At 34.8% G+C, this 21893-nt stretch overlaps 7 protein-coding genes across 8 annotated transcripts; 2 read left to right on the forward strand and 5 right to left on the reverse strand.

Annotated features, from left to right (window-relative positions):
• Positions 1-170: 170 nt before the first annotated feature.
• On the reverse strand, positions 171-2284 carry LOC111292946 (GDSL esterase/lipase At5g14450-like). Its single transcript, XM_022885604.2, has 5 exons — positions 1960-2284; positions 1658-1867; positions 1387-1559; positions 897-1170; positions 171-583 (listed from the first exon to the last, which is right to left on the reverse strand). The coding sequence occupies exons 1-5, from the start codon at positions 2192-2194 to the stop codon at positions 336-338; spliced, it is 1140 nt and encodes a 379-aa protein (XP_022741339.1). The 5' UTR covers positions 2195-2284; the 3' UTR covers positions 171-335.
• Positions 2285-2344: 60 nt separating this feature from the next.
• LOC111293444 (GDSL esterase/lipase At5g14450-like) lies at positions 2345-5334 on the reverse strand. The gene is made up of 5 exons (XM_022886176.2): positions 4702-5334; positions 4398-4604; positions 4138-4310; positions 3756-4029; positions 2345-3661 (listed from the first exon to the last, which is right to left on the reverse strand). The coding sequence occupies exons 1-5, from the start codon at positions 4943-4945 to the stop codon at positions 3408-3410; spliced, it is 1152 nt and encodes a 383-aa protein (XP_022741911.2). The 5' UTR covers positions 4946-5334; the 3' UTR covers positions 2345-3407.
• A 16-nt stretch (positions 5335-5350) lies between these two features.
• On the reverse strand, positions 5351-7634 carry LOC111292035 (GDSL esterase/lipase At5g14450-like). Its single transcript, XM_022884214.2, has 5 exons — positions 7241-7634; positions 6955-7164; positions 6694-6863; positions 6331-6601; positions 5351-6214 (listed from the first exon to the last, which is right to left on the reverse strand). Exons 1-5 carry the CDS (start codon positions 7488-7490, stop codon positions 5964-5966), a joined length of 1152 nt encoding a protein of 383 aa, XP_022739949.1. The 5' UTR covers positions 7491-7634; the 3' UTR covers positions 5351-5963.
• A 644-nt stretch (positions 7635-8278) lies between these two features.
• TAF13 (TBP-associated factor 13) lies at positions 8279-10787 on the forward strand. Its single transcript, XM_022883903.2, has 6 exons — positions 8279-8413; positions 8555-8677; positions 8792-8829; positions 9715-9774; positions 9853-9927; positions 10342-10787. The coding sequence occupies exons 2-6, from the start codon at positions 8575-8577 to the stop codon at positions 10450-10452; spliced, it is 387 nt and encodes a 128-aa protein (XP_022739638.1). The 5' UTR covers positions 8279-8413; positions 8555-8574; the 3' UTR covers positions 10453-10787.
• Positions 10788-11073: 286 nt separating this feature from the next.
• On the forward strand, positions 11074-13574 carry LOC111291836 (uncharacterized). Of its 2 annotated transcripts, XM_089767098.1 has the most exons (6): positions 11074-11431; positions 11916-12013; positions 12097-12369; positions 12762-12843; positions 13152-13200; positions 13335-13574. In XM_089767098.1, coding segments are annotated over exons 1-5 (717 nt in total). In that variant the 5' UTR covers positions 11074-11168; the 3' UTR covers positions 13153-13200; positions 13335-13574. The 2 variants fall into 2 exon arrangements, with proteins under 2 accessions (XP_089623224.1, XP_022739642.2); XM_022883907.2 differs by lacking the exon at positions 12762-12843 and having other exon boundaries at positions 11096-11431.
• A 137-nt stretch (positions 13575-13711) lies between these two features.
• Positions 13712-17269, reverse strand: LOC111291835 (uridine kinase-like protein 5). The gene is made up of 14 exons (XM_022883906.2): positions 16894-17269; positions 16722-16813; positions 16558-16627; positions 16367-16482; positions 16173-16269; positions 15559-15638; positions 15279-15473; positions 15109-15192; positions 14972-15032; positions 14722-14782; positions 14417-14510; positions 14266-14338; positions 14115-14197; positions 13712-14022 (listed from the first exon to the last, which is right to left on the reverse strand). The coding sequence occupies exons 1-14, from the start codon at positions 17003-17005 to the stop codon at positions 13879-13881; spliced, it is 1362 nt and encodes a 453-aa protein (XP_022739641.1). The 5' UTR covers positions 17006-17269; the 3' UTR covers positions 13712-13878.
• A 795-nt stretch (positions 17270-18064) lies between these two features.
• On the reverse strand, positions 18065-21893 carry LOC111293185 (S-adenosyl-L-methionine-dependent methyltransferases superfamily protein). Its single transcript, XM_022885960.2, has 8 exons — positions 21551-21893; positions 21027-21191; positions 20751-20933; positions 19950-20544; positions 19564-19676; positions 19247-19467; positions 18728-19065; positions 18065-18562 (listed from the first exon to the last, which is right to left on the reverse strand). Exons 1-7 carry the CDS (start codon positions 21800-21802, stop codon positions 18750-18752), a joined length of 1845 nt encoding a protein of 614 aa, XP_022741695.2. The 5' UTR covers positions 21803-21893; the 3' UTR covers positions 18065-18562; positions 18728-18749.

The raw sequence follows: 21893 nt of genomic DNA on the forward strand, positions 1-21893 counted from the left end.
GCAAGGTCAAATCCCCTTCACCAAATCAAAAAAAGTAAAAGGTGGCCATGCTTTTCTTTTCCCCTGTCAAAGTACTAAAATATTTGATCCACTACCATGCCTGGAGAAACTTAATTAATTGAAGCATCAGCTTAACACCAGCAGCATCATAAGAAGAGAAGCACAAAATCTCCAATCAAACACAATATTTCTGTTTGGTCTCAATATTATTAAAACTTCTTAAGGTCTTTTCATTATGACGTTGAGATAAATTACATTTAACTGATCTACAATACATGGAAAGTGTTGGTCTAGTCACTATTGCAAATCAACACTGGTTTCCCGATCACATACTCTTACTGCTTATGGCATGCTTGAGTGATTGGAATTGGTGGGTCTGATAATGAAGCATTGAGTGTATGATCAGCAACAAACTGATTTGCAGCCTGAGAGTAGTGAACTCCATCCCAGCTTACAAAGGTTGAGGGTTTTTGACAAGAAGCACCATATACTTCAGTATTATTGATGGTTGCCTTGTTCCCACACCATATGTGATCGTAATTGACATGATACCCGCAGCAGACCTTTAATGGATCTGCCATTCCTGTAAACAGAAAGCATAAACTGATAAATATTTGCACTAGTCCAAACAAGAGTCACCATCTCAATATATATATATATATATATATATATATATATATATATATATATTCACATTGAAGAAATATAGCCCTCATTTGCATTTTACATTTTTCAACTCAAGGAAAATAGCCTTGCACTGCATTTATGTTGGTTTAGATGCAATCAAATCCAAACCGTAGTTATCAAACAAAGTAAAAGCTTGATCGTATAGCAATGGAGACTAAGGCACCATAATTGTTTCAGAAAATGTGTGATTTGTTAATGATGATGGTTACCAAGATTCTTTGCATTGCCAATCAATGAAATCTTAGCAGTATAGACATCCACATGAGTAATTGAAGCTTCTGGGAGCTCTGTTCTTAGCTTGATGATTCTGTCCTTAAGCTGCCTATTGAATTCCATAGCCATTTCATTTTGACCCTTGACACAACCATACTGGTCAACATATCCAGGCTCAGGATTATGTATGTAGAAAAAGTTCACTGGCAAGCAACCAATCGGACCCGTGTTGTGTATCCAGAAGGTTCTCCCTCCTTGCTGGTACAGATGCTGATATTTACATAACATACTGATTAATTACATTTGTTCCTTGTAATAAGCATATTAGACTCAAATATTGTTAATCCTTGTCAAAGGTTCAAAAAGACTGCTATTGTCACATGTTTGATGAGGAAAAGTGTTAAAAAAAGAAAGCCCTTGACACATATATTAGACTACCAACATGTTACACGTAGGCAATTCTGAAACTAGAAATATGATACTTACTTGGACAGCTGATGCTAACTGGTTTATGATATCTGGCATTGCTGCACGCAGTTGATCAAAACTCATTTTCCTAAAACCAACAGAAAGATCATTTTGGCCGATGTCAATTGTGTAAAGCGCCTTGGTGAAGTCCTCAGGTCTTGGAAGTTTATCCTTTTCAGAAGGATCCTTGGCTAAGGATGACAAAACAGAAAAAAAAAAAAGGTAAAACAGTGTAAAAAATTCTTAGCTTCATGTTGACATTCTGTCTATTAGGAAACTGAAATCTAACCTTGATTGTACATTTCAATGGCCCTTGCTTTAAACTGTTCAAACTGCACAATCTGCATATCTACAGCAAATGGACTTATCCCATACTCAAAAATCGTCTCATTCTGCCTCCTAATGGTTGATCCTCCAGTTGCAAAATTTGCCCCATGCCTGAAATTTGCTCCCAAGGAATTCAAGTAAGCATGCAGATATGGCAATTTTACTCGCTCAGCTGCCAAAAATTGACAAGAATAAGATAAGGACGTAAGTTTCCTAGTTTAACTTATTGTGATGCAGATATCGATAGCTTGAAATTCTTATTACCTATGAAGTCTATGATGAGGCGGCCATCACAGTCTCTACCAGATGGCTTGTGAAAATACGGCACACCATATGGAGCTCGAATTGGTTCAAAAGCAGCTGATATGCCTCCAGTGTCTGAATTTGAGTCACCAAAGTTGTAAATTGCAGGGAATTCACATGGTGGCAAATTACCACCAGCAACACTCTCCACCCAGGAAACTAGAACCCCAGCAATTAACACTCTCCAGAACACCATTTTCTCTCCCGCTTAGCTGGTTCCAGGAACTTGTCACTTTATATATACATGAAAAGCTAAACTGCCTTTTATTTTTATTTTTATTTTTACAAATTTCCCTCTTTTAGCTGTGAGAAACTGGCAGTAAACTTGGTTAAAACTTGCCATTCTCCTTTTTCTTCTTGTTCTCTTGCTGTTGCGGTGGTCCCTACTCCGCTCATCTACCCTATTAAACGACATCCAGCCAGATGGCCTAGAATCAAGCCTGCCAATATGTCCAATGCCGCATACCACATTTTTTTTTTGTGGCACTTGTGTCAGCTCTGACTAATATAATGTCAAAGATTGCAGAAGATTTGGACCTTGGTTTTCATAGTCATCTTAACTTTGTCCAAAGAACTGTACACCGTTCGATGGGGATTGTCTGGTGGTGATGAAGTGTCTTAGATTAGAAGTGATCATATCTTGCCGATCGTATTGACTTGGTACATGATAGGGTTCCTTGTCGGTGATTGGCAACGGGGACAAAAATTTTGAAAGGGCCCATTTTCTATACTTTAGGTTTTAAAAATGGATTTGGTTTTGCGCAATCAGTGGGATAAATCATACATGTGCATATGCTACTTAAAGACAGTAACCCCACATTTCATTTTCATAGTAATAAAAAGCTAAGCTACAAATCAGTTACCAAATCTCAAAATATACATGTATTACTTCAATAAAACATCTTCTAGTGATCCTAAAATGGGGTATATTTTTTACAGCTCTTTTAGTTTACTCCTTTTTTGGACTTTCAAGAGCTTCTTCATCAAACAAATTATCATAGTTTGGCAGGTAGTTGAATATGGGGTTTTGTAGGAGATTTGAACTTCCCAACTAGGAGAGACGACATCTGGTCTAAATTTAGGCACAAGGGCAATTGATCACAAAAAACAAATCATAAAGATTATGAGACCTTGTTATTGATTTGTTTCATAGCTGTTAGTAAATTGACATGAAAATTTTCTTTTTCTTTTAACCTGAGTGATTAATTAATGCCACCAAAGAAAGTGGAAGAAACTTTCCATAAATCTTATTGAGAAAAAAATATGCAACAGTAATTCCACAGTGTCATAGTATTGACTACTGATATTCTCATGGCTAATGTTATTTCCTAGTGTCATCACTTTGTCTCTTTTGCTAACACCATGATTAAGATCCATTGAGATGTGGTCACTGCTCAGCAGATCATGCTTCATGAAGTTCTGTAACAAGCATGGGTGGTTGGAATGGGGGGATCTGACAGTGAACCATTGATTAAACGATTAGCAATCCAACGATTGGCAGCCTCAGTGTAGTGGACACCATCCCAACTGATATATAGAGAAGGGTCTTCACATGCAGTCCCAAATATTTTGGTACCATTTGGTAGGGGTAATATCCCTCCACATCCCACATCAATTCCATTCTTATGATACCCACAACAAATCTTTTGTGCATCAACAAATCCTAGAAAAAAGCCAGAAAAGAAAAAACAGATTATGATAGAATGTTTATGGATTAGATTTATGGTAGCTCAGTTTTGTTTTTACCATGTTATTACCTTGCTGTTTTGAATTGCTGATAAGTCCATGCTTTGCAGTATAGATATCTACATATGTTATTGCAGCCCTTGGGAGCTCTGCCCTGAGCTTGATCACTCTATTCTTGAGCTGCCTGTTGAACTCTTTGGCAATGTCATTTTGGCTTTCCACACAGCCATGGTTGTCAAGAAATTCTGGAGGAGGATTTTTTATGCTGAGCAAGGTTGATGGCAAGCAACCAATAGGACCAGTGTTGTGTATCCAAAATGTCCTTGCGCCTTGAGTATATAGAAGCTGTTGCAAGTCGTAATTTGATCCAGGTTTGGTCATCCAAAAACACATTTAATCAGGAGTTGCTACTTTTCTGATCCCAGTTAACCTGAATGAAAGAATGCAATTTACCTGGACTGCTATTGCCAGTTGGCTAATTATGTCCGGCATTGAGGCAAGAAGTTGTGCATCATCAACCGTCCGGAGTCCATAAGCAATGTCATTTTGCCCAATATCAAACACATAAAGTGCCTCTGGGAAGTCCTTGGGTCTTGGAAGCTGGTTTCTACAAGAATATTTGCTAACTGCAAATCACCGACAATTAGTTTCCTTAGTCTAGGAGGATATAACTTGGGGAGAAGTATTGGTCTTCAATGAGCTCTGATAATAACCTTTGTAGAGATCAGTAGTGCGTGCCTTGAATTGGTCATACTGCCAAATCTGAACATTAAGAGCAAATGGACTTAATCCACTCTCAGCTATGGTTTTGTTTTGTGGAACAATGGTTGATCCTCCTGAGGCAAAATTGGCACCTTGCTGGAAGTTTGATCCAATTGAATCCAGGTATGCACTCAAGAAAGGCAATCCAAGGCGTTCAGCTGCATACAGAAAAGTAGTTCTTATGAACTTTGACAGAGAATTAATCAAAAATTCTTGTTGGATAAAGAAGGATAGGATATTTCATGCTTTTGTTACCAATAAAATCTATCATAAGCCGTCCATCGCAAAGTCTTCCAGCCGGCTTATGGAAGAAAGTTTCACCATTTGGCCATTGCCTTGGGAAAATTGCCGCCGATATAGCCCCAGTGTCTGAATTAGAATCACCAAAGTTGTAAATTGCTTTGAAATTGCAGGGTGGCAAGTCCTTCACCTTGGCAGCTCCCACGCTCAGAGCCAATGAAACCAAGAATCCAGAAAAGATAATTCTTGCAAACTCCATTGCAGCAACAAAGCTACTCACAAAGCACCCACAGACTCTTAGCTTAAAAAGGACTCAATTCCATATCAGCAAAAGAAGCACATGTTTATGAGAATCAATGAACTCAGATGCTTTGACTTTCTTAATTCTATGATCCATCTTATCTTTTTAAAGCAATTTTAACTCCATTGCACTTGTTATAAAATGTCATCTCCATCCAATATTTTATCCCACAAGCTGCAAAAAAAAAAAATCTGTCATGCGCTTCATTTACTATTACGGGTGATTGTTCTGATCAATATCACCATTTCCTTTTAATTAGGGTCTCAGTATTCCTGATAAGCAATTCTTTGATTGTCAAATTTATGAAATATTGATGGAGTTCACCTAAAAAATCAGTGATATATATATATATATATATATATATATATATATATATATATATATATATACACACACACACATATATTGCATAGATCATATGCAGCTTATCAGAAAAAATTATAATAAATTTGTTTAAAATTCAGTTTTGCTACTGTGACTACATGTTATGGCCATGTTTGTCAGCCTGATCGACCTAGTTGCAAAGTAGGAAAAGGATCAAATATATATATATATATATATATATATATATATCATTGTTATGTGTTACGGGGATAGGATAGTTTAAAGGGGCCAAATTTTGGGATCCTTCATATTACTGGTTTATATCATTGCCAAAGGCATATATATACATGACTACTGAGAGCATCAAAAGAAAAATTGAATGTATATCTGAACATTCTTTACCTGCTGAAATTAAATCTTGGCTTCAATAAAAAAGGAGGTTTCACTGAATTGCTAAGAAACAATGCCGTCCTATAGCTAATGAGAACTGAAAAATAAACATTTGCTTCTTTTATGTTTTCCTGTCAACAATTATTATCATCAGCATGGTTGCAAAGAAATGAAGAAACATCCTATCTGACCTTGAAAATAAGTGAGTAATAAAGTTGATTCCATGCATGATTAATACATCTGTTGAAGTAATCACTCAAGACTAGGTAAGCTTATGGCATGCATGTGTAATTGGCAGAGGCGGATCACTAAATGAACCATTGATTATATGATTAGCAACCCAATGATTGGCAGCCTCACTGTAGTGGACACCATCCCAGCTGATATACTTGGAAGGATCTTCACAAGAACCTGTGTAGATTACAGTACCATTTATTTTTGCTTTTTGGCCACAATATACATGAATGTCATCTTGATGAAATCCGCAGCAAACCTCTGTTGCATCAACAAATCCTACCAAGAAAAAGAATAGAAAGATACATAAAATGAATGAATTTAAGGGTTCCATATAAATCATTGCTTTTTTTATAATCACTCAACACCCGGGATGGAATTCTTCCTATAATTACCTTGCTGTTTTGCATTGCCAATCAGTTTGTACTTTGCAGCATACATATCCACATACGTTAACGCGGCTTGTGGTAGCTCTTTCCTAAGTTTGATAACTCTGTCCTTGAGCTTCCTGTTAAACTCCGTAGCATAGTCATTTTGAGCTTTGCGACAGCCCTGCTTGTCAAGTTCATCAGGCTTGATATCATGGTAGCGCAGATATACAGGCAAGCAACCCATTGGGCCCGTATTATGTATCCAAAATGTCCTTGCACCTTGGTCATAGAGATTCTGTCAATTAGACAATTGATTTTGGTTAGAGATCTATTTTTTTTTTTTAATCCAGAAAACCAACATAAAATCAATTCGAATTCCAAACTTACTTGGACTGCTTTAGCTAGCTGTTCAACCATGTCTGGCACTGAAAGATGAAAGTCTGTGTCATTCTTCTTCCTCAAACCAGCAGAAATGTCATTGTGCCCAATATCAAGCATGTAAAGGGCCTTTGAGAAGTCCTGAGGTCTGGGGAGATTACTTCTGTGGGAATTCTTGGCTGAAAACCATAGTCGAAAGACATAAATCCCCGAGTCTAGGAGAATAAAACTTGAAAATGAAACTGATGTCAAGGCAATTTTCAGGATAACCTTGATTGTAGAGGTAGCTAGTGCGAGCCTTGAATTGATTAAATTGTACCATCTGGATGTCAAGTGAGAATGGAGGTACTCCATTTAAAGACATTGATTCATTTTGTGGCCTAATGGTTACTCCCCCCATGGCAAAATTAGCACCATGCCGAAAACTTGTTCCAATGGAATCCAAATATGCACTCAAGTAAGGCAATCCAAGATGCTCAGCTGCGTACAAAAAATTTTCACAGTAAGTTTCTGGTTGTTATAGAATGCAAAGATAGCAAACCAATATGTTTCTTACCAATGAAATCAATCATCAAACGCCCATCACAGCCCCTTCCAGCTGGCCTACCAAAGAAAGTATTGCCAGATGGAGGTCCTTGTGGCCAAAATGCAGCTGATCCACCACCGGTATCTGAGTTAGAATCACCAAAGTTATAAACTGCTCTGAAATTGCAGGATGGTAATTCCTTCAAGTCCACACTTTGCACCCCCAAAACACACAACAAAACTGAAAAAACAACAACAGGAAAGACTTTAACATTCTCCATTGCACCAACACTGTCACTTGGAACTTCAACTATTTATGAAAATTAGTTACAGAATATATAGACAAATCATTTGTCATGGCAATCAACTCATCTGCTTATTAAGTAAACAACTTCAATTCACACTCAATCTCCATATCTGATACTAATAAATCTCAGTTATATCAATAATATCCATTAGTTATTTAGGATAATCATTATAGATAATTCTTGTATATATCACTAATGGGATGAGAAAGGATTTTTACTATTTTATCTAATGGCAATTAATGTAATTTTAACTAAATCTAGAGTTAATGTTTGTTCAAAATTTTTAATTAGTTTTCATTAATTTTCACATTTAATTTAAAATTATTAGAATCTTCATCATATATTAATTTCATAGTAAACTTACAATATATTATTAATATTTAAAAAATTAAAAAAAAAAAACCTTGAAAACTTCATATGATTAAAGAAATCTTTGAAAAAGACTTAGTTTCTTTCTTTTAAATTTTTTATCTGTAAAAGATATATACCATCCACCAATATAGTTTAAAAAATTAAAAAAAAAATCCTTGTTTTTTAAAGTTTTTTTTTTTTTAAATATAAAAGAAAGTTGATCATACTAAACACTACTTTAAAAATTTTCTGGTGCCGGTGTTATCATCACAGACCGATATTTCAGATTCAGATTTGTTAGACACGGAAATGGATTAGTCTCTAGTTCACTTGAAGAGAACCTTTGGACCTGGTTCATCTCGTGGACCGTGATGCTATTACCAAATCCAAACACCGACACAACTCAAGAAATTTGTCGGCCCAACTAGAAGTCTGACAAGCGCACTTGGAGAGCAAATCGGCCCATTAAACTAATATCCTTTTTAACGACGAGAACTCTATTTCTGTTTCCCTTGAAGTTTGAATCTTTAGGGAAACAGGATCAGGTAAAATGGTTTTTTTTTTTTTTTAAAGGTTTTTTAACTAATTTAAGATTTTGGTTTTTTTTTCTTGATGGGTTTTCTGATAAAGAAATTTCTTTTTTGGTTCTTGGGACTTGTTTGGTTTCTTCAATTCTGTGAAAGTAGAGAGCTTTTTGTTATAGAAGATGAGTAACCCATCAACAGGAACCCCTTCAAAATCGAAAGTTGGGTCTTCACAGCCTTCAGAAACTTCTTTCAAGCGCAAAAGAGGTGTCTTTCAAAAAGATTGTAAGTAAATTTTCTTCCTTTTTATACTTCCAATTATCTGAGTTTTCCTGCAAATTTTCTTCTTTTTTTTTTTTTTTGAATGATTCTTACATTTAAAAATTTTTTTTTTTACAGTGCAGCATATGATGTATGGTTTTGGAGATGATGCAAATGTAAGTATTGAGCCCTTTTCAGTGTTTAAATTTGTTTCTTTTTTCCCTTTTATGGATCATGATGGAGATATGAATGAAAACAAGAAAAGAACAAAGATTCCACCTTTTTTATAGGCCATTTAGTAATTGTTTATCTTTGAATGTTGTTTGTCATATGTATATCTTTCGCATGCTGGCTTTTGTAGAAAGCTCTCTTGATCGCTTAATCTTAGCACAATTAGTTTCCTCCCAATGTTATTGCTATCATGGTGGTCACAAACCTATTTTTAATGAATGTTATATTGTCTATGACATTGTTCATAGAAGTGAAAGAGCTAGTCTATCTGCCAAATGTCTTTGAGGAGTTTGTATATCTTTCGTTGCCTATGATTTCGGTATCTAAGAGTTAGTAGCTATTGAATTCCTTCCCATGTTTTTGTCTATAACAATGGATTTTAAACTTTTCATACTGTATGTCATGATATTTTCTTGGGTTAGTTACTGTTTGCAACTTTTGAATGAGTTGCTCAAAATAGTTAATCCATAAGATTTTCACAAATTCAAGATGCAATCTATGAGCATAATTTTGTCTGGTAGATTTTGATAACCATATGCATTAATCAATGATAACATTTGCCTGCATACGATTCCAAGCTTAAAAGAAAAGCTCATATGGTAGACTGTCGAAGTTTGGAAGATAAAGCCAGATAAGGATATAAACTATAAAGATCCAAATCTCATGCTATGGATGCTTCCTTGGGAGAAAGGTTCATTAGTTGTATCCTTTGCCTGCTTTTATGCACTGCAATAACTGAAGTGATGCATTGTGTTCATATAAGTTGCAGGAAATATGATTATTACATGTATTTGGTCCTAATAATAAAATTGCATTTGTTGCCGTTTCAGCCACTTCCAGAAACTGTGGCCCTTGTCGAGGACATTGTTGTCGAATATGTAACAGATCTGGTAAGTTTGCTGATTTCATTTCTTTGGTTAAATGGGATGGCATTTTTGGTTACATGCTGATATCTTCCATTTCTTTAGGCACATAAAGCTCAAGATATTGGATCAAAGAGAGGAAAGCTATCAGTTGAGGATTTTCTGTATCTAATTCGCAAGGTAACTCTAATTTTATTTTGATGAGTGTATTTGCTCCTGTATTTTGGTCTCTCATCATGGTTTGACTATGTTTTATGTTGCCGTCAAACCTCATAGCAAGTAATAAGAAATGATATGAGGGTTAAAGAAGTAAATGAAAAGGTTGTTGTTGATAGAAATAAATGGTGTAAGAAAATTTAAAATTACTACCTAACAAGATTCCTTCGGGCCTTTCATACAGCTGACCCTAGAGTTATGAGATATAAGACTTAGTTTGTTGTTGTATTTGCTCCTGTATTCTGCAGCTTGGAATTTCAGTGTCTTTGTATATTTTCAGCCATGGGGAGATGCTGCTGCACGATATTTTATTGTTTTTCCTTTAATTTTGTTATCGAACTTTGAAGAGTAACCTCAATAATCACTTTGACCCTGCAGGATTTGCCCAAACTAAATCGTTGTACAGAATTGCTATCAATGCAAGAGGAGCTGAAGCAAGCAAGGAAGGCATTTGAGGTTGATGAAGAGAAACTGGGAACACTAGAGTAGCCGGGGACCACCCCAACTTTGTCATCTTGGTCAAGATTAGTGCATTAAGCAGTTCTACAAATGCAGTGTATCGATGATTATGCAGTTTTACGAATGCTTATAACGAATGATTTTGTTAGAAGTTACAACAAAATGAAACTAGCTGTAAATCTCAAATACCATGAGTTTTAAAGATGCAAATGCTTTGGCAAATGGATCCTCTTCTGTGGGAAATTAGTTTTGTTCAAGAAAAGTAAAATTGGATTTAACAGATTGTGTATTGGAGTCATGTTTGTTTCGTATAAATTACGAAAATTATCGTGTTATAATTTGTGTATATTTTTGTATTTGCCAAACCCTCTTTCCATTGAGAGTTTTTTTTTTTTTTTTTTTTTTTTCAGTTTTGCTACTTGTTGATTGAGGAGCTTTGTGATAGAACAAATAAATTTGAGGAGCTTATAGCAAAAAGTAAATAAGGCAAGTTTCACAAAATAGAAAATTAAAGCTTAAAATTTTATTACTATTCTTCACCAGTGGAAGGATGAAATTGAAACAAACATAGGAATTCAAAGTATCAATGTTAATATAAATAGAATTGAGACACCTCCATGCAACCAGAACAATGATCGGGTCGTCTTTTTCATTTTTGCTTCTAATTTAAACGACGACGTTGTATCAAGTATCGACTACGGCCCAAATTACAAAACAGAAGTAAGAAGGGAAAAGCATCAATAACAATGGAGGAGGCAAGGGAAGAAAAGAAAGGAAGCGGCGGCAGCAGCAGCAGCAGCAGCAAAGAAGGGATCAATTTGCTGGGGCCTCCGACCTTCACGGAGCTCCCAAACGGCAGGCTCAAGTGCGTAGAGACAGGCCACGAGATGGTTGTCGGAGACAAAGATTCCTATGCTCAGAGCAAACGTTGTCGTTTAGGTCTCATCGACTTTGCTTTGTCTCACTCTAAGCCCCCTCTCAACATGTTCAAGCAAGACCCTCTTTCCCGGTAAGAGGAAAAAAAAACCATAGCTTTCTTCTTTCTTTTATTAGATTAATTTAATTTAAGCTTTTCTTTGTAGTAAATTGGAGAACCAAATCCATTTTTTAATTATTTTGAGCTAGTTATTTATTTTAAATAAAGAAAATGGTTATCAAAGATTGAAACTTGTAGCCAAAAGGAGCTACTTTGTGAAGATCCAGAAAAACACAAACCAAAAATTTGTGTTTTTGGTTAGAAATTGGAAGCATTCTCAATTTTTTTTTGAAGTTAAAAATGATGGTCTTTTGGGTAGTTACAAGCCAACCTCTAGAAAGCTAGATATTGTAAAGGGGACTTGGTTGATTGCCATCGCCAAGTTTCTGTTTTGATATTCCAGATTTCCAAATAGTTAAGAATATAGCTATTGCATTAGGGTGGATATTTTACTTTGTTTAGTTTCATGTGTTTTCTGTTAACATGATTCTAACTTTCTATTTGATTGTTTTTTCAGTTCCAAGTTGATTTGTAAACTAACTGCTGATACCGTCAATAAGTCCGAGGAACATATTTGGAAGCATATCAATGGGAAACGGTTTCTCAACAAATTAGGTTAGCATTTGCTCTGTGGTTAATATGATTTGTAGATTAATTAGCAAATGTTGTATTAATTCTTGGTGAATTCTTGTGAGCAGAGCAAAAGGAAAAGGAGAAGGATTTAATGAATGAAACCATGGCAGAGGAAGGTGAGCAGAAGCGAAAGAAAGAAAAAAAGAAGAAAAACAAGAAGGGAAAGACAGTTGAAGAAATTATCTCTGAAGTTAGGGATTCTGCTGAAAATAAAAGTGATTCAGAAAAACCTGAGTTCTGGATGCCCTCAATGGGCGAGCGGTGGGACTTTGATGATGGAAGGGATCGATGGGGTTCTCCTTCAAAGTTGGAGGACAGAGATAAAGAAAAGGACACAGGTGCGGTTGGCCTCTGTATTGAAAAGAGATACTTATTTTAATCTAATTCAGGATCAAAATTTTGCAATTCATAGTTTATGCTACATTCATGATGTCAATCTTTAGCATGAATTGGGAATAGAGCGGCAGTAAGGATGAGAATGATGAATAAAGTGGCTTGGTGGAAGTAACTATAGCTAGAGTCTGTTAAATATTTGAATAATGAATTCAAACACTTATGAGAGAGCATGAATTTGTGTCCATGATGTTGTAGGATTATGTTTGAATACCTTGGCTGTCAGAGCTAACTGTGTGCGAAAAGGTTGAATATGTGAGAACACTTCTAGATACTTTTCTTTGTAAATGATCTCTTCCGAGTTAGATTTTTCTAATGAAATTCACTTTGCCTGCAGCCAAGTTTATTCCAAAAAAAACCTCTATATGTCATCATATTAGGGAGATCGTTTGCCCATCACCTTTACGGGAAATAATGTGGTAATTACATTTAAATAACTAGATTTGGTTGTGCCAAGAGATGTTATGTGTGCGTGTGTGCCAAGTTCTTTTATCCACTTTGTCTGTAAATTGTTAGAACTTATTTTGCTTTATGTAAGTTTAGAACAATTAAAATGACGTAAGATTTTATCGAACTATCTTTTACAAGCACAATTTATTTTCATAGCATAACTTGTTGGTTTTCATAAATCTGGTTTCGATCAGCTGCCATGAGATAATTTGGAAATTATGTTGAGCTATGTGATTTTATGTCTGGTCCCTTAATTTCATTGTCTTTCTTTCATCAGAGGCTGTGGCTGAAGAAAGTGGGAAGGAGTCAGAAGAGCTTTCTACACGGTATAGTGCTTCACTTTATCTTGTTTATGATCCTTCTATGTCTGTCATCTCTAAAACCTTTGTTTTTTCTTCTTCACATTAAGGCATAGCATTTCTATTTTCGAGGATTCCTTAGCTCTTGTCTCTTGTTGCAGAACAAAGAGAATGTCCATAGAAATCGGACCGAGCAGCTTTGCCTCTCGGAAGAAGAAGAGCCGAAAAAACACAAGCTAATATTCCCATGTGCCTTCTGAAACAGAGTTTTGTGCTTGTAATTCACCAACAATTCTTTCTGTTTTTGTTTGCAAAAAGAAAGTTGAATTCTGAATAGGAGTTTGTAAGACCTCCCTGATTTCCTGGTAGTAAATTGACTTTGATTTTTTGTTTGCCCTGGATTTTTTTTCTTGTTTGCGGATGTTTTCCCTCTTCCCCTTGTTCTTCAAGAACCTGAAGTTTAGAACATGAATGAATTCCAAATAGGGAAAAAGTTATAGGGAAAGTAGGATCGATGTGTTAATACTTGTACTAACAAGGAACATTTGTTCTTTCACCAGTAATTTTGTCCTTTGCACCTAGTAGAAAAATGTTCATAATTGGACTGATTTTAGCAAACTAGCTAGACAGAGTCAATAGCTTATGAGTTTCTTTTAAGGTGTAGCACCAATCTAGCTGTTAGGCTAAGCCCTGGGAGCAAAATCATTAATCTGTGCCGAAGTAGCGATCCCCAAACTCCCCCATGCCTGGAATCACTTCAAAATTCCTATTTAGTGATGAATCAATCTCTGATGTAACGATTTTTAGCTTTGGGAATTTCCTACAGACGGTATGAATTCCTTCGGGTGCCTGCAGTTGACAAGATTCATATTTCAGAACTGATCGAATAAGCACAAAATTTTGGGAACAGATGAGAAATACCAAGTTGCATAATGGCTTACTGCTATAAGGTTAAGAAAGATGACGCTGGTTTCTGGCACACCTTTACTGAGAAGCAGTGATACAGCCTTGACCGCAGAATTTCCTGACCATCCATAGATTTGAGAAAAGTCATAGAGTTGGAAGTATAATGATAAGTTTATGTTCTCAAACCTGAAGCCAGAACAGGGTCTAGTAGTAACACATGGCGGCTTGAGATGTCTGCCGGTAGCTTCTCATAAATTAACTGCAGCAATGTAATAGCTAAATGAGAAATTGTGTGAGAGGAAGAAAGGCTCGTTGAATGACAGTTTTTTCAACCTACCTGCCGCCCATTTTTTCCATCTGGATGGATTAGAATTTTCCCAATTTTGATTCCCTTACAGCATGCTCTCAGTGCATTCTCCATGCTTTCTCCACTGGTATCAGGAAACTAGAGTTATTATCATTTATCAGAAACTTCTGTGAAGATGCAAATAACAACAGCAAGAACAATGGGTTAATGATCTGCCACACTCCAAATCTAAGCAGACCAAGCATTCTATCTGATGAAGGTTTTCCTGCTATGTAGTTGACAAGCTCAACTGCTTAAGAGCTCGTATGGTTCCGAAGTATTGAGCTATAACCAACCTTCTAATAACAGAGACCCCACATAATCTTTTGCAGAACACAACTCCAGGATAAACAGAACCTGCAAGCAATCAAAGAAGAAACAGAAATTTATTGAGTTATTATCAAAGAATCAGGTAGTTATGTTTGAAATAGGCATATTAAAAGTGCCAAGCATATGGCACGAAACTATGAGAGAAAAGCATGAACGTGAATCCTGTTCTCTGATAAAACATGAGGGGACATGATGGGACATGATACTAGCAGTTACCTGTGGGAGTAATGATTTGTTTCTCAGTGAAAGGAAGGTGTCCTAGACCATGCTCCACAACCTGAAACATGGATTTTGAGACCAAATGATTCTATATCATGTTGATTACTAATTCCTATTCATGTAAGCTTCTTTACCAGGCGAATCAATCGATCTGAATAGAAGACAAAGTCGTGCTTTGTTGTTTTGACATCACGGACAAGGGTGTGCATTCCTCGAATCTGAACTTAATACCAAATCATCATTGAAGGCATCATAGAGTTGAAAAGAATAGAGAACTGAATCAAGTAATAAAAAGCCATGGCACCTGAAATGTTGAAAATATAACAAAAACATTTGGATATATTTTGCATAGATCATGCTGGCCAAGCTTGGTAAGGATATGCTGAACTATCAAATCAATTGCAACATGATTGTCTCCTCCCCTAGGGATGATTACATCTGCAAACTTTTTCGATGGCAGTATGAATTCATCGAAACTAGGCTTTACAAATCTAGCATACTGCAAAGTCATACAAGGTTGATTAATTGCATGAAGATGTAGCAATTACTGAGATAAACTTGTAATAGACAAAGGGTTCACTAACTTGATCAAGCACATTTTTAACATTCCTCCCTCTTTCGACTGTATCCCGTTGAATTCTTCTTGAAAGCCGCACATCAGAATCTGTTCTGGCAAAATTTAGCCATGATCATTGATAGATGAATGCTATTTGTACGTATGAAATCAACTCCAATGGCCATAAAAAAACTACCCTTTTTTCTACTTCTAACATAGTGCTTAACTTGCAAATCAAATAACCAAAATCAACAAAAAAAATTTGTATAAACCTATGTCAACAAAGATCTTTATGTTCATAAGATTATGAAATTAACTCCAATGGCCATTCAATATTTCTAACATAATGTTTGTAAATCAAGTAACCAAAATCAATAAGAAAAATTGTATAAACCTGTATCAATAAAGATCTTTATGTTTATAAGATTATGAAATAAATTCCAATAACCATTTAAAATTGTGAATCAAGTAACCAAAATAAATAAGAAAATTATATAAACCTATATGACATAGAATTTTATGTTCATAAACTTATGAAATCAATTCCAATGATGATTAAAAAGCTATCATTTTTTCTAGTTCTAAGATCGTGGTTAGCATGCCAATTAAGTAACCAAAATTAATAAAAAAAATTGTATAAACCTGTATCGACAAAAATTTTCATGTTCATAAGATTGCGAACTTCAGAATCATGAAGGATGAGAATTCCTTCTAAAATAATAACATCCGCAGGATTAACCTACATTAATACAAATCATAACTTGTTCAGACATTTCTGATTTTTTTTAATAAAATCAATATTTGAAAAATAAAGAAGTGGTAAATATTAAATTTACCAGATGTGAGGGTTCAATGCTTGTATGGGTCTTGAAATCATAGCTAGGAATGCTAACTAGTTGTCCATGTCTTAATTTCTCCATACATGAAAGCAAAAGCTCAGTATTAAAAGCATCTGCAAGAAAAAAAAAAAGCTCTAAATTATTAAAAAAAATCAATAATTGGATAATTTTGGTTTTGGAGGCTTTACCAGGGTGATCAAAATTGTACTCGTGAACTTTCTTTAATTGTTCTTCGTTGAGTGAGCGGTAAAACGAATCCTTTATAATTTGAAAAGAAAAAAAAAACAATTTTATTACTAATAAAAAAACCAAAAAATTCAAAATAAAAAAAAGGAGAATTTAAAAGATTTACTTGATTTACAAGAACGACGCGTTGATCATGAAGTTGCGAGATGATCATGTTGCAAACCGTTGTTTTGCCCGATGCGGTTCCTCCTGCAACTCCTGGATCAAAAAAATAAAAAATAAATAAAAAATAAAAGAATATTCCATATAGGAAGAAGAATACGAGAAGAGATTAGAACCGATGATGAATGGTTGCTTATGAGGGAGACGAGGAGAATCGGAGCCGTTGGATTGGATCGAAATATGATCTGTGATTCCATAATTTAATGCACCAGTCGTTTCAGAATTCATTTTCAATTAAAAAAAATAAAAAATTCAATATGAAATTATCTGAAAATGAAAAAAAAAATCGATTCCAGAAGCTTTCTCTGTAATTTTCTTTGTTCCTGTTTTGTGCTGTTCGTGAGTGGAAGAGAGCGAATTACGCGGGAACAAGCTTACGTGGCGCTTTTGTTTTATAGTTTGATTTCAATTTCCACTTTTGGACTTGGATAAATGTTCTGCCTAAAATAGAAAGATCAATCAATCCTTATTTTTTTTTTTCATTCCACCGATTTGAATTTTCGATCGCAGAAATTAAACATTTGATTCAAATCAATTTTTAAGTGACAATTTTCATAAGCGAAGTTAAAATAGTGATATATATTTTTTAATATATATATATATTTTTTAAAAAATAAAAAAAATTAATTTTAAAAAATAGAACATATATTATTATCTTAATTTTATTTATGAAATTAAAAAATTTAACTGTCAATATATTAAATAATTTTTTTTAATATTTATTTTTTAGTTATAAAATATACTATTACTATAGTGCTAATTAATTTGCACCATCACCTAATACAATTTTGTTTCTCTTTAGTACATTTATGATATTTTTTGTGCACAAGATTATAATAAAATAAATTAATATTATGAATAGTATTAAATTAAATAATAATATTTTTTCTTATATAAACAAAAATTATGATAAGATAATTTTATTTATTAGTCAAAATTATATTTATCAAAATGTATATAAGTTAAATTTAGTAAAATAATTTTTAAAAATATAATAGAGTATATAAATTTAATCTAATGAATTACAAATAATTTTTCTATTTTGAAAAAAATAATTTATCTTATACCAAAATAATAATTAACTTTCCTTACAATTCAATCATTTCCTTTAAATATAAATCAAACATCAAATAAAAATATTATTGTCTTGTCTTATTTATCTTTTTATATACCAAACATTACCTTTACTTATCCATAATTTAGTGTATCAACAAAAAATAGATTTATCTATTTTAAATATGAAATGATAATACTATACAAAAATAATATATAAACAAAATAAAATAATACGATTTAAAAATTATATAAAAATTTAATAAAAATATAAAATATGTTTTATGCTTAATGTGTTTACAAATTTGATGCAACAATTTTTTATATTTTATATGCAACACGAATCTCTAAAAGAAAGTACTTGGTACAAGACTCAGATGTGTACTTGTTCACAAGAGAACATGTTGCATCCATGGGACTAAATGTTTTTCTAACAGGTTTTTCAAGAAAAAAGTTGTTCACAAATACATCTGAAAACAAGAAGATTATACAAAAGTGACATTGGTTTGCAGCAAGGGTTGTGTCTGAGCTTTGGTCTTGTTTTCTTTAAGGATTGTGGCTGTTTGCAGCAATCAGCAGGGGATATATCTACATAGTTGCACATTCTACATGTTGACAATTCCTCTTGAGCTTTGGTACTATTATCCTCTTTCGAAGGAAAACAAAAATCTTCACCACAAATAGCAACAGGACTTCGTCTTACATCCACGGCTACAACTTTCCGGGGCGCAACTAAAGAAAAGGAAAAACCAATATGTTTTAGAGAACAGCCAAAGCTTAATTGCTTTTGCTTATGATGCTTGTCTTATGATTTATTTTAACAGCTCAAGTGAAGGTAAGAATCATGAAGACGAGCCGCATAACAATCAGCAAATGCAGAGATTTAAAAGAAAATACCTGAAAGAAAAATTGAGTACATTCACATTGTCATAAACCCATCAGTCCACAACTTCTTTTTCGCAATTAACACTCTTTCCTCACCAGCAGAGAGAGCATCAGTTCTTGGTTCAACTTCTGATGACCAGCCATCCCAATGCAAGGCAGTGATAAATTTCTGGATATAATTTATTACAGAGTGTTTGTCCCTTATAACGACAAACCCATCAGGCCGAAGTATCCTATCCATTTCAATCAGGAGGTCTTCAGCACTACAACCACGCTCCTCAATCTCTGAAAACACTGCCCAGGCATGAAGAAGATCATATGTTCGAGGATATGTAGAAAAAGCTTCGCACCTACAAAAGCAAAGGTAAAGGCATGCTAAATGATTAAGCCAGAAAAGATGAATAGACATATTTGAATAATGAAGTATGTAGAAAAGAGCCAAAAGAAACAGACATGCAAATTTCAAATAACTCAAGCAGAGGAGGAAGATGGAGTCAAGGATGTACACATGTATAAAAAATAAATGCATACCAATCATGAACAGTTCCAATCAAGCCTCGGTCATAAACAATTTTCAATCTCGCAGACATTTTGACAGGGGCAACATTCATTACCCAGACATCTTTATCTTTAAGGGCAGCAGCAAAACCCCCAAGGTTTGAGTTCATATCCATGACATTTCTGATGGAATTCTTCTTTACAACCACTTTCATCTGCTTCCAATACTCAATCACTCTAAAATGCCATATTTTCTGTATCATAAGAATATCTCAGTCATCAAAATCTAAGGCTACATAAAGGAAAGTAATAAACCAATCAAGATGAAGAATGCGATCTTAGAAACTTACAGTGTCTTCAAGGAATTCCTCAGCACTAACACCAATTTCTTCAAGGCGAGGTGGTGCTGCAGTAAACCTCTGTGGCCAAGGAAGTAGTCCACTCGATCTTTCTTTGTGCATCTCTTTAGTATCAAACAAGAATTGAGTTAACACTTACGAAGCAATCCTGATCCTATTTCCAACTTTTAAGGACAGTTGTTTGGGAACAATTCTCAATAACATTACAAGTGATAATTTATGCAGGATATTTATCCCAAAAAAAAAAAATCAGAAAAAAGATAATTTATGCAGGCAAACAATTTGAAATGCCGATCAACCAGTAAATATATTGTAGAACACAAGAGCAATCCACAACTTTCAATCCAATCTATATACACCTGGTAGTTTCTACTTACTTGCAGAGTATGGAGTGATGCATGCCTCCATAGACACATTCCAACTTGCATCCGGGTCATCTCCAGAACTGCACAAAAGAGGCCGAGTCCCAGGATCTCTCTTCAAGTAACAACTATTGCTCAGAGGTTTTGCCCATATAACAGTTTGGCCTCTCTTCACAACAACTTTCCAGCACATTCTTTTCAAAAGGCTGTACATAGCATTCCAGATCTTTCTGTTCTCTGGATCTTGTTCATAGGCTTCAGGAGAAGAATAAACAAAGTACCCTCCTGGTCTCAGTAATCTATCAAGTTCCAATAGGAGAATCCCATCTCTCTGGAGCCAGTCAATTCGGCATCGTGAACAGTGAGCTAGCTCAAATGATCTGCTCGGATAAGGAAGCCTTTTTGTTCCCAACACACCAAGTGTCGAAGGGATACCCCTTTCTAATGCAAATTGTATTTGATTCTCATGTACATCATTAGGTGCAAGGGACATAGCTATAATATCAAGGGGTAGGAGATAGGCTCCAAAACTTGCAACTCCACATCCCACATCAAGTACATTTCGGATACTTCCACCATTGTGCAGTTTATCACCAGGAAATTTTAGCATCTAGACAAATATAATGATTCAACATCAAGCTAAAGAAGAACATAAATTTTTATGAGAAAAGGAAAAGTTACAATTATTCGGTCAATGAACAACAGTATGTTTTCGAGGAATCAAAACAATCATAAGCTTTGAAATGCGTAATCTCATATCCATTCTTGGCCCTTGCAAATGATCAAAGGATCATTAACCCAGTAAGCAAGGTATACCTGAGCAAGACCAACAATATACTTATCAGCACCATCATGAAAATGGGTTCCACCGCCAGGAAACTTTATCTTTTCCCCATCAACAACCATCCAATGCTGATCCGATTTTTCCTCTGCTAGATGCGTATGGGGTATATTTGCTTTCCACACTTCATCCCTACTTGCAGGCCATCTTATAGGGATCTGAAATTCTAATAGCAATTTCGTTGGTACCAAAACTAACTGAAACTACACAAATCCAAACTCTTAGCTTAAGCAAAAAGAACCATCACCGACCTTGTAGCCTTTTGGCGGCGGAATTAAGCAATTGTAACGACGCTCTGGTGGCGGACAATGTCGCTCATAGTGTTCCATTACTGCCAAATTAGGCTTTAATTTCAACTGGTATATAAGGTTTCTATCTAAGCAGGGTATCAACTCTGAATATTTCATGTCACAAATCTGTAAACTCATAAAACACCATCATTTAGCTAATGTGATAAACAAAATCCACAAGAAACTTTATAACATTTGAGACCCAAAATTCAAAAATAACAAAGAAACACGAAATTAATAAAAAAACCGACATTAAAAACAAAAGAAAAGAACAATCTTAGTGAAATATGGAGCAAAAAAGTAAAAATTTAAAAAAAAAACCCCAAAAAAGAACATTTTCAGCTGATAAAAATGCAATACATACAGAAATTAATAAAAACCCACATTAAGAACAATCTTTAGTGAAATATGAAGCTAAAAAGTAAATATTATGAAAAAAAAACCCAAAAAAGAAAAATTTCAGCTCATAAAAATGCAATACTTACAGGGATGCTTTTAGGAACTTCAGGATAGTACCCTTGCTCGTCAAGCAAATCAACCAGATCCCCGTTCCTTGAAAACCCACCAAAAACCGGATCCGATCCATCCAACCGAGAAGCAGTATCGTCAGATCTTCTCGATCCGGGAGCAAATGAAGAGCCATAGTACAGACAAACCAACCCGAGAACCCCGATTAACACGATTAAAAGATAAGTTAATAGCTTTGTAGTGTGAATTTGCTCGTTCTTTTGCTTCATTTTGGGACCCGAAAGTCCCAAATTCACCCGACCCGAATCTAAAACCCTAAAAATGATTTCTTTCTTCTTCTCTTTTTTTTGGTCGAGTGTT

Source organism: Durio zibethinus, chromosome 10 (genome assembly GCF_047325235.1).
Source record: "Durio zibethinus cultivar Kanyao isolate XHJ-2024 chromosome 10, ASM4732523v1, whole genome shotgun sequence".
Lineage (NCBI taxonomy): Eukaryota > Viridiplantae > Streptophyta > Magnoliopsida > Malvales > Malvaceae > Durio > Durio zibethinus.

Coding starts and splice junctions, on each gene's coding strand:
- LOC111292946 (XM_022885604.2), bottom strand. CDS start 2,194: ATGGTGTTCTGGAGAGTGTTAATTGCTGGGGTTCTAGTTTCCTGGGTG. Junction 1,868..1,959: donor CCTCATCATAGACTTCATAG/GTAATAAGAATT, acceptor AATTTTTGGCAG/CTGAGCGAGTAAAATTGCCA. Junction 1,171..1,386: donor AGTTAGCATCAGCTGTCCAA/GTAAGTATCATA, acceptor TGTAAATATCAG/CATCTGTACCAGCAAGGAGG.
- LOC111293444 (XM_022886176.2), bottom strand. CDS start 4,945: ATGGAGTTTGCAAGAATTATCTTTTCTGGATTCTTGGTTTCATTGGCT. Junction 4,030..4,137: donor AACTGGCAATAGCAGTCCAG/GTAAATTGCATT, acceptor GACTTGCAACAG/CTTCTATATACTCAAGGCGC. Junction 3,662..3,755: donor CAGCAATTCAAAACAGCAAG/GTAATAACATGG, acceptor GCTTTTTTCTAG/GATTTGTTGATGCACAAAAG.
- LOC111292035 (XM_022884214.2), bottom strand. CDS start 7,490: ATGGAGAATGTTAAAGTCTTTCCTGTTGTTGTTTTTTCAGTTTTGTTG. Junction 7,165..7,240: donor TTTGATGATTGATTTCATTG/GTAAGAAACATA, acceptor TTTTGTACGCAG/CTGAGCATCTTGGATTGCCT. Junction 6,215..6,330: donor TGGCAATGCAAAACAGCAAG/GTAATTATAGGA, acceptor TTTTCTTGGTAG/GATTTGTTGATGCAACAGAG.
- TAF13 (XM_022883903.2), top strand. CDS start 8,575: ATGAGTAACCCATCAACAGGAACCCCTTCAAAATCGAAAGTTGGGTCT. Junction 8,830..9,714: donor GTTTTGGAGATGATGCAAAT/GTAAGTATTGAG, acceptor TTGCCGTTTCAG/CCACTTCCAGAAACTGTGGC. Junction 9,928..10,341: donor TTCTGTATCTAATTCGCAAG/GTAACTCTAATT, acceptor TTGACCCTGCAG/GATTTGCCCAAACTAAATCG.
- LOC111291836 (XM_022883907.2), top strand. CDS start 11,169: ATGGAGGAGGCAAGGGAAGAAAAGAAAGGAAGCGGCGGCAGCAGCAGC. Junction 11,432..11,915: donor AAGCAAGACCCTCTTTCCCG/GTAAGAGGAAAA, acceptor TTGTTTTTTCAG/TTCCAAGTTGATTTGTAAAC. Junction 12,014..12,096: donor ACGGTTTCTCAACAAATTAG/GTTAGCATTTGC, acceptor TCTTGTGAGCAG/AGCAAAAGGAAAAGGAGAAG.
- LOC111291835 (XM_022883906.2), bottom strand. CDS start 17,005: ATGAATTCTGAAACGACTGGTGCATTAAATTATGGAATCACAGATCAT. Junction 15,474..15,558: donor TTAAAAATGTGCTTGATCAA/GTTAGTGAACCC, acceptor ATGACTTTGCAG/TATGCTAGATTTGTAAAGCC. Junction 14,783..14,971: donor ACAAATCATTACTCCCACAG/GTAACTGCTAGT, acceptor GATTGCTTGCAG/GTTCTGTTTATCCTGGAGTT.
- LOC111293185 (XM_022885960.2), bottom strand. CDS start 21,802: ATGAAGCAAAAGAACGAGCAAATTCACACTACAAAGCTATTAACTTAT. Junction 20,545..20,750: donor ATATTGTTGGTCTTGCTCAG/GTATACCTTGCT, acceptor ATATTTGTCTAG/ATGCTAAAATTTCCTGGTGA. Junction 19,468..19,563: donor AGGAATTCCTTGAAGACACT/GTAAGTTTCTAA, acceptor CTTATGATACAG/AAAATATGGCATTTTAGAGT.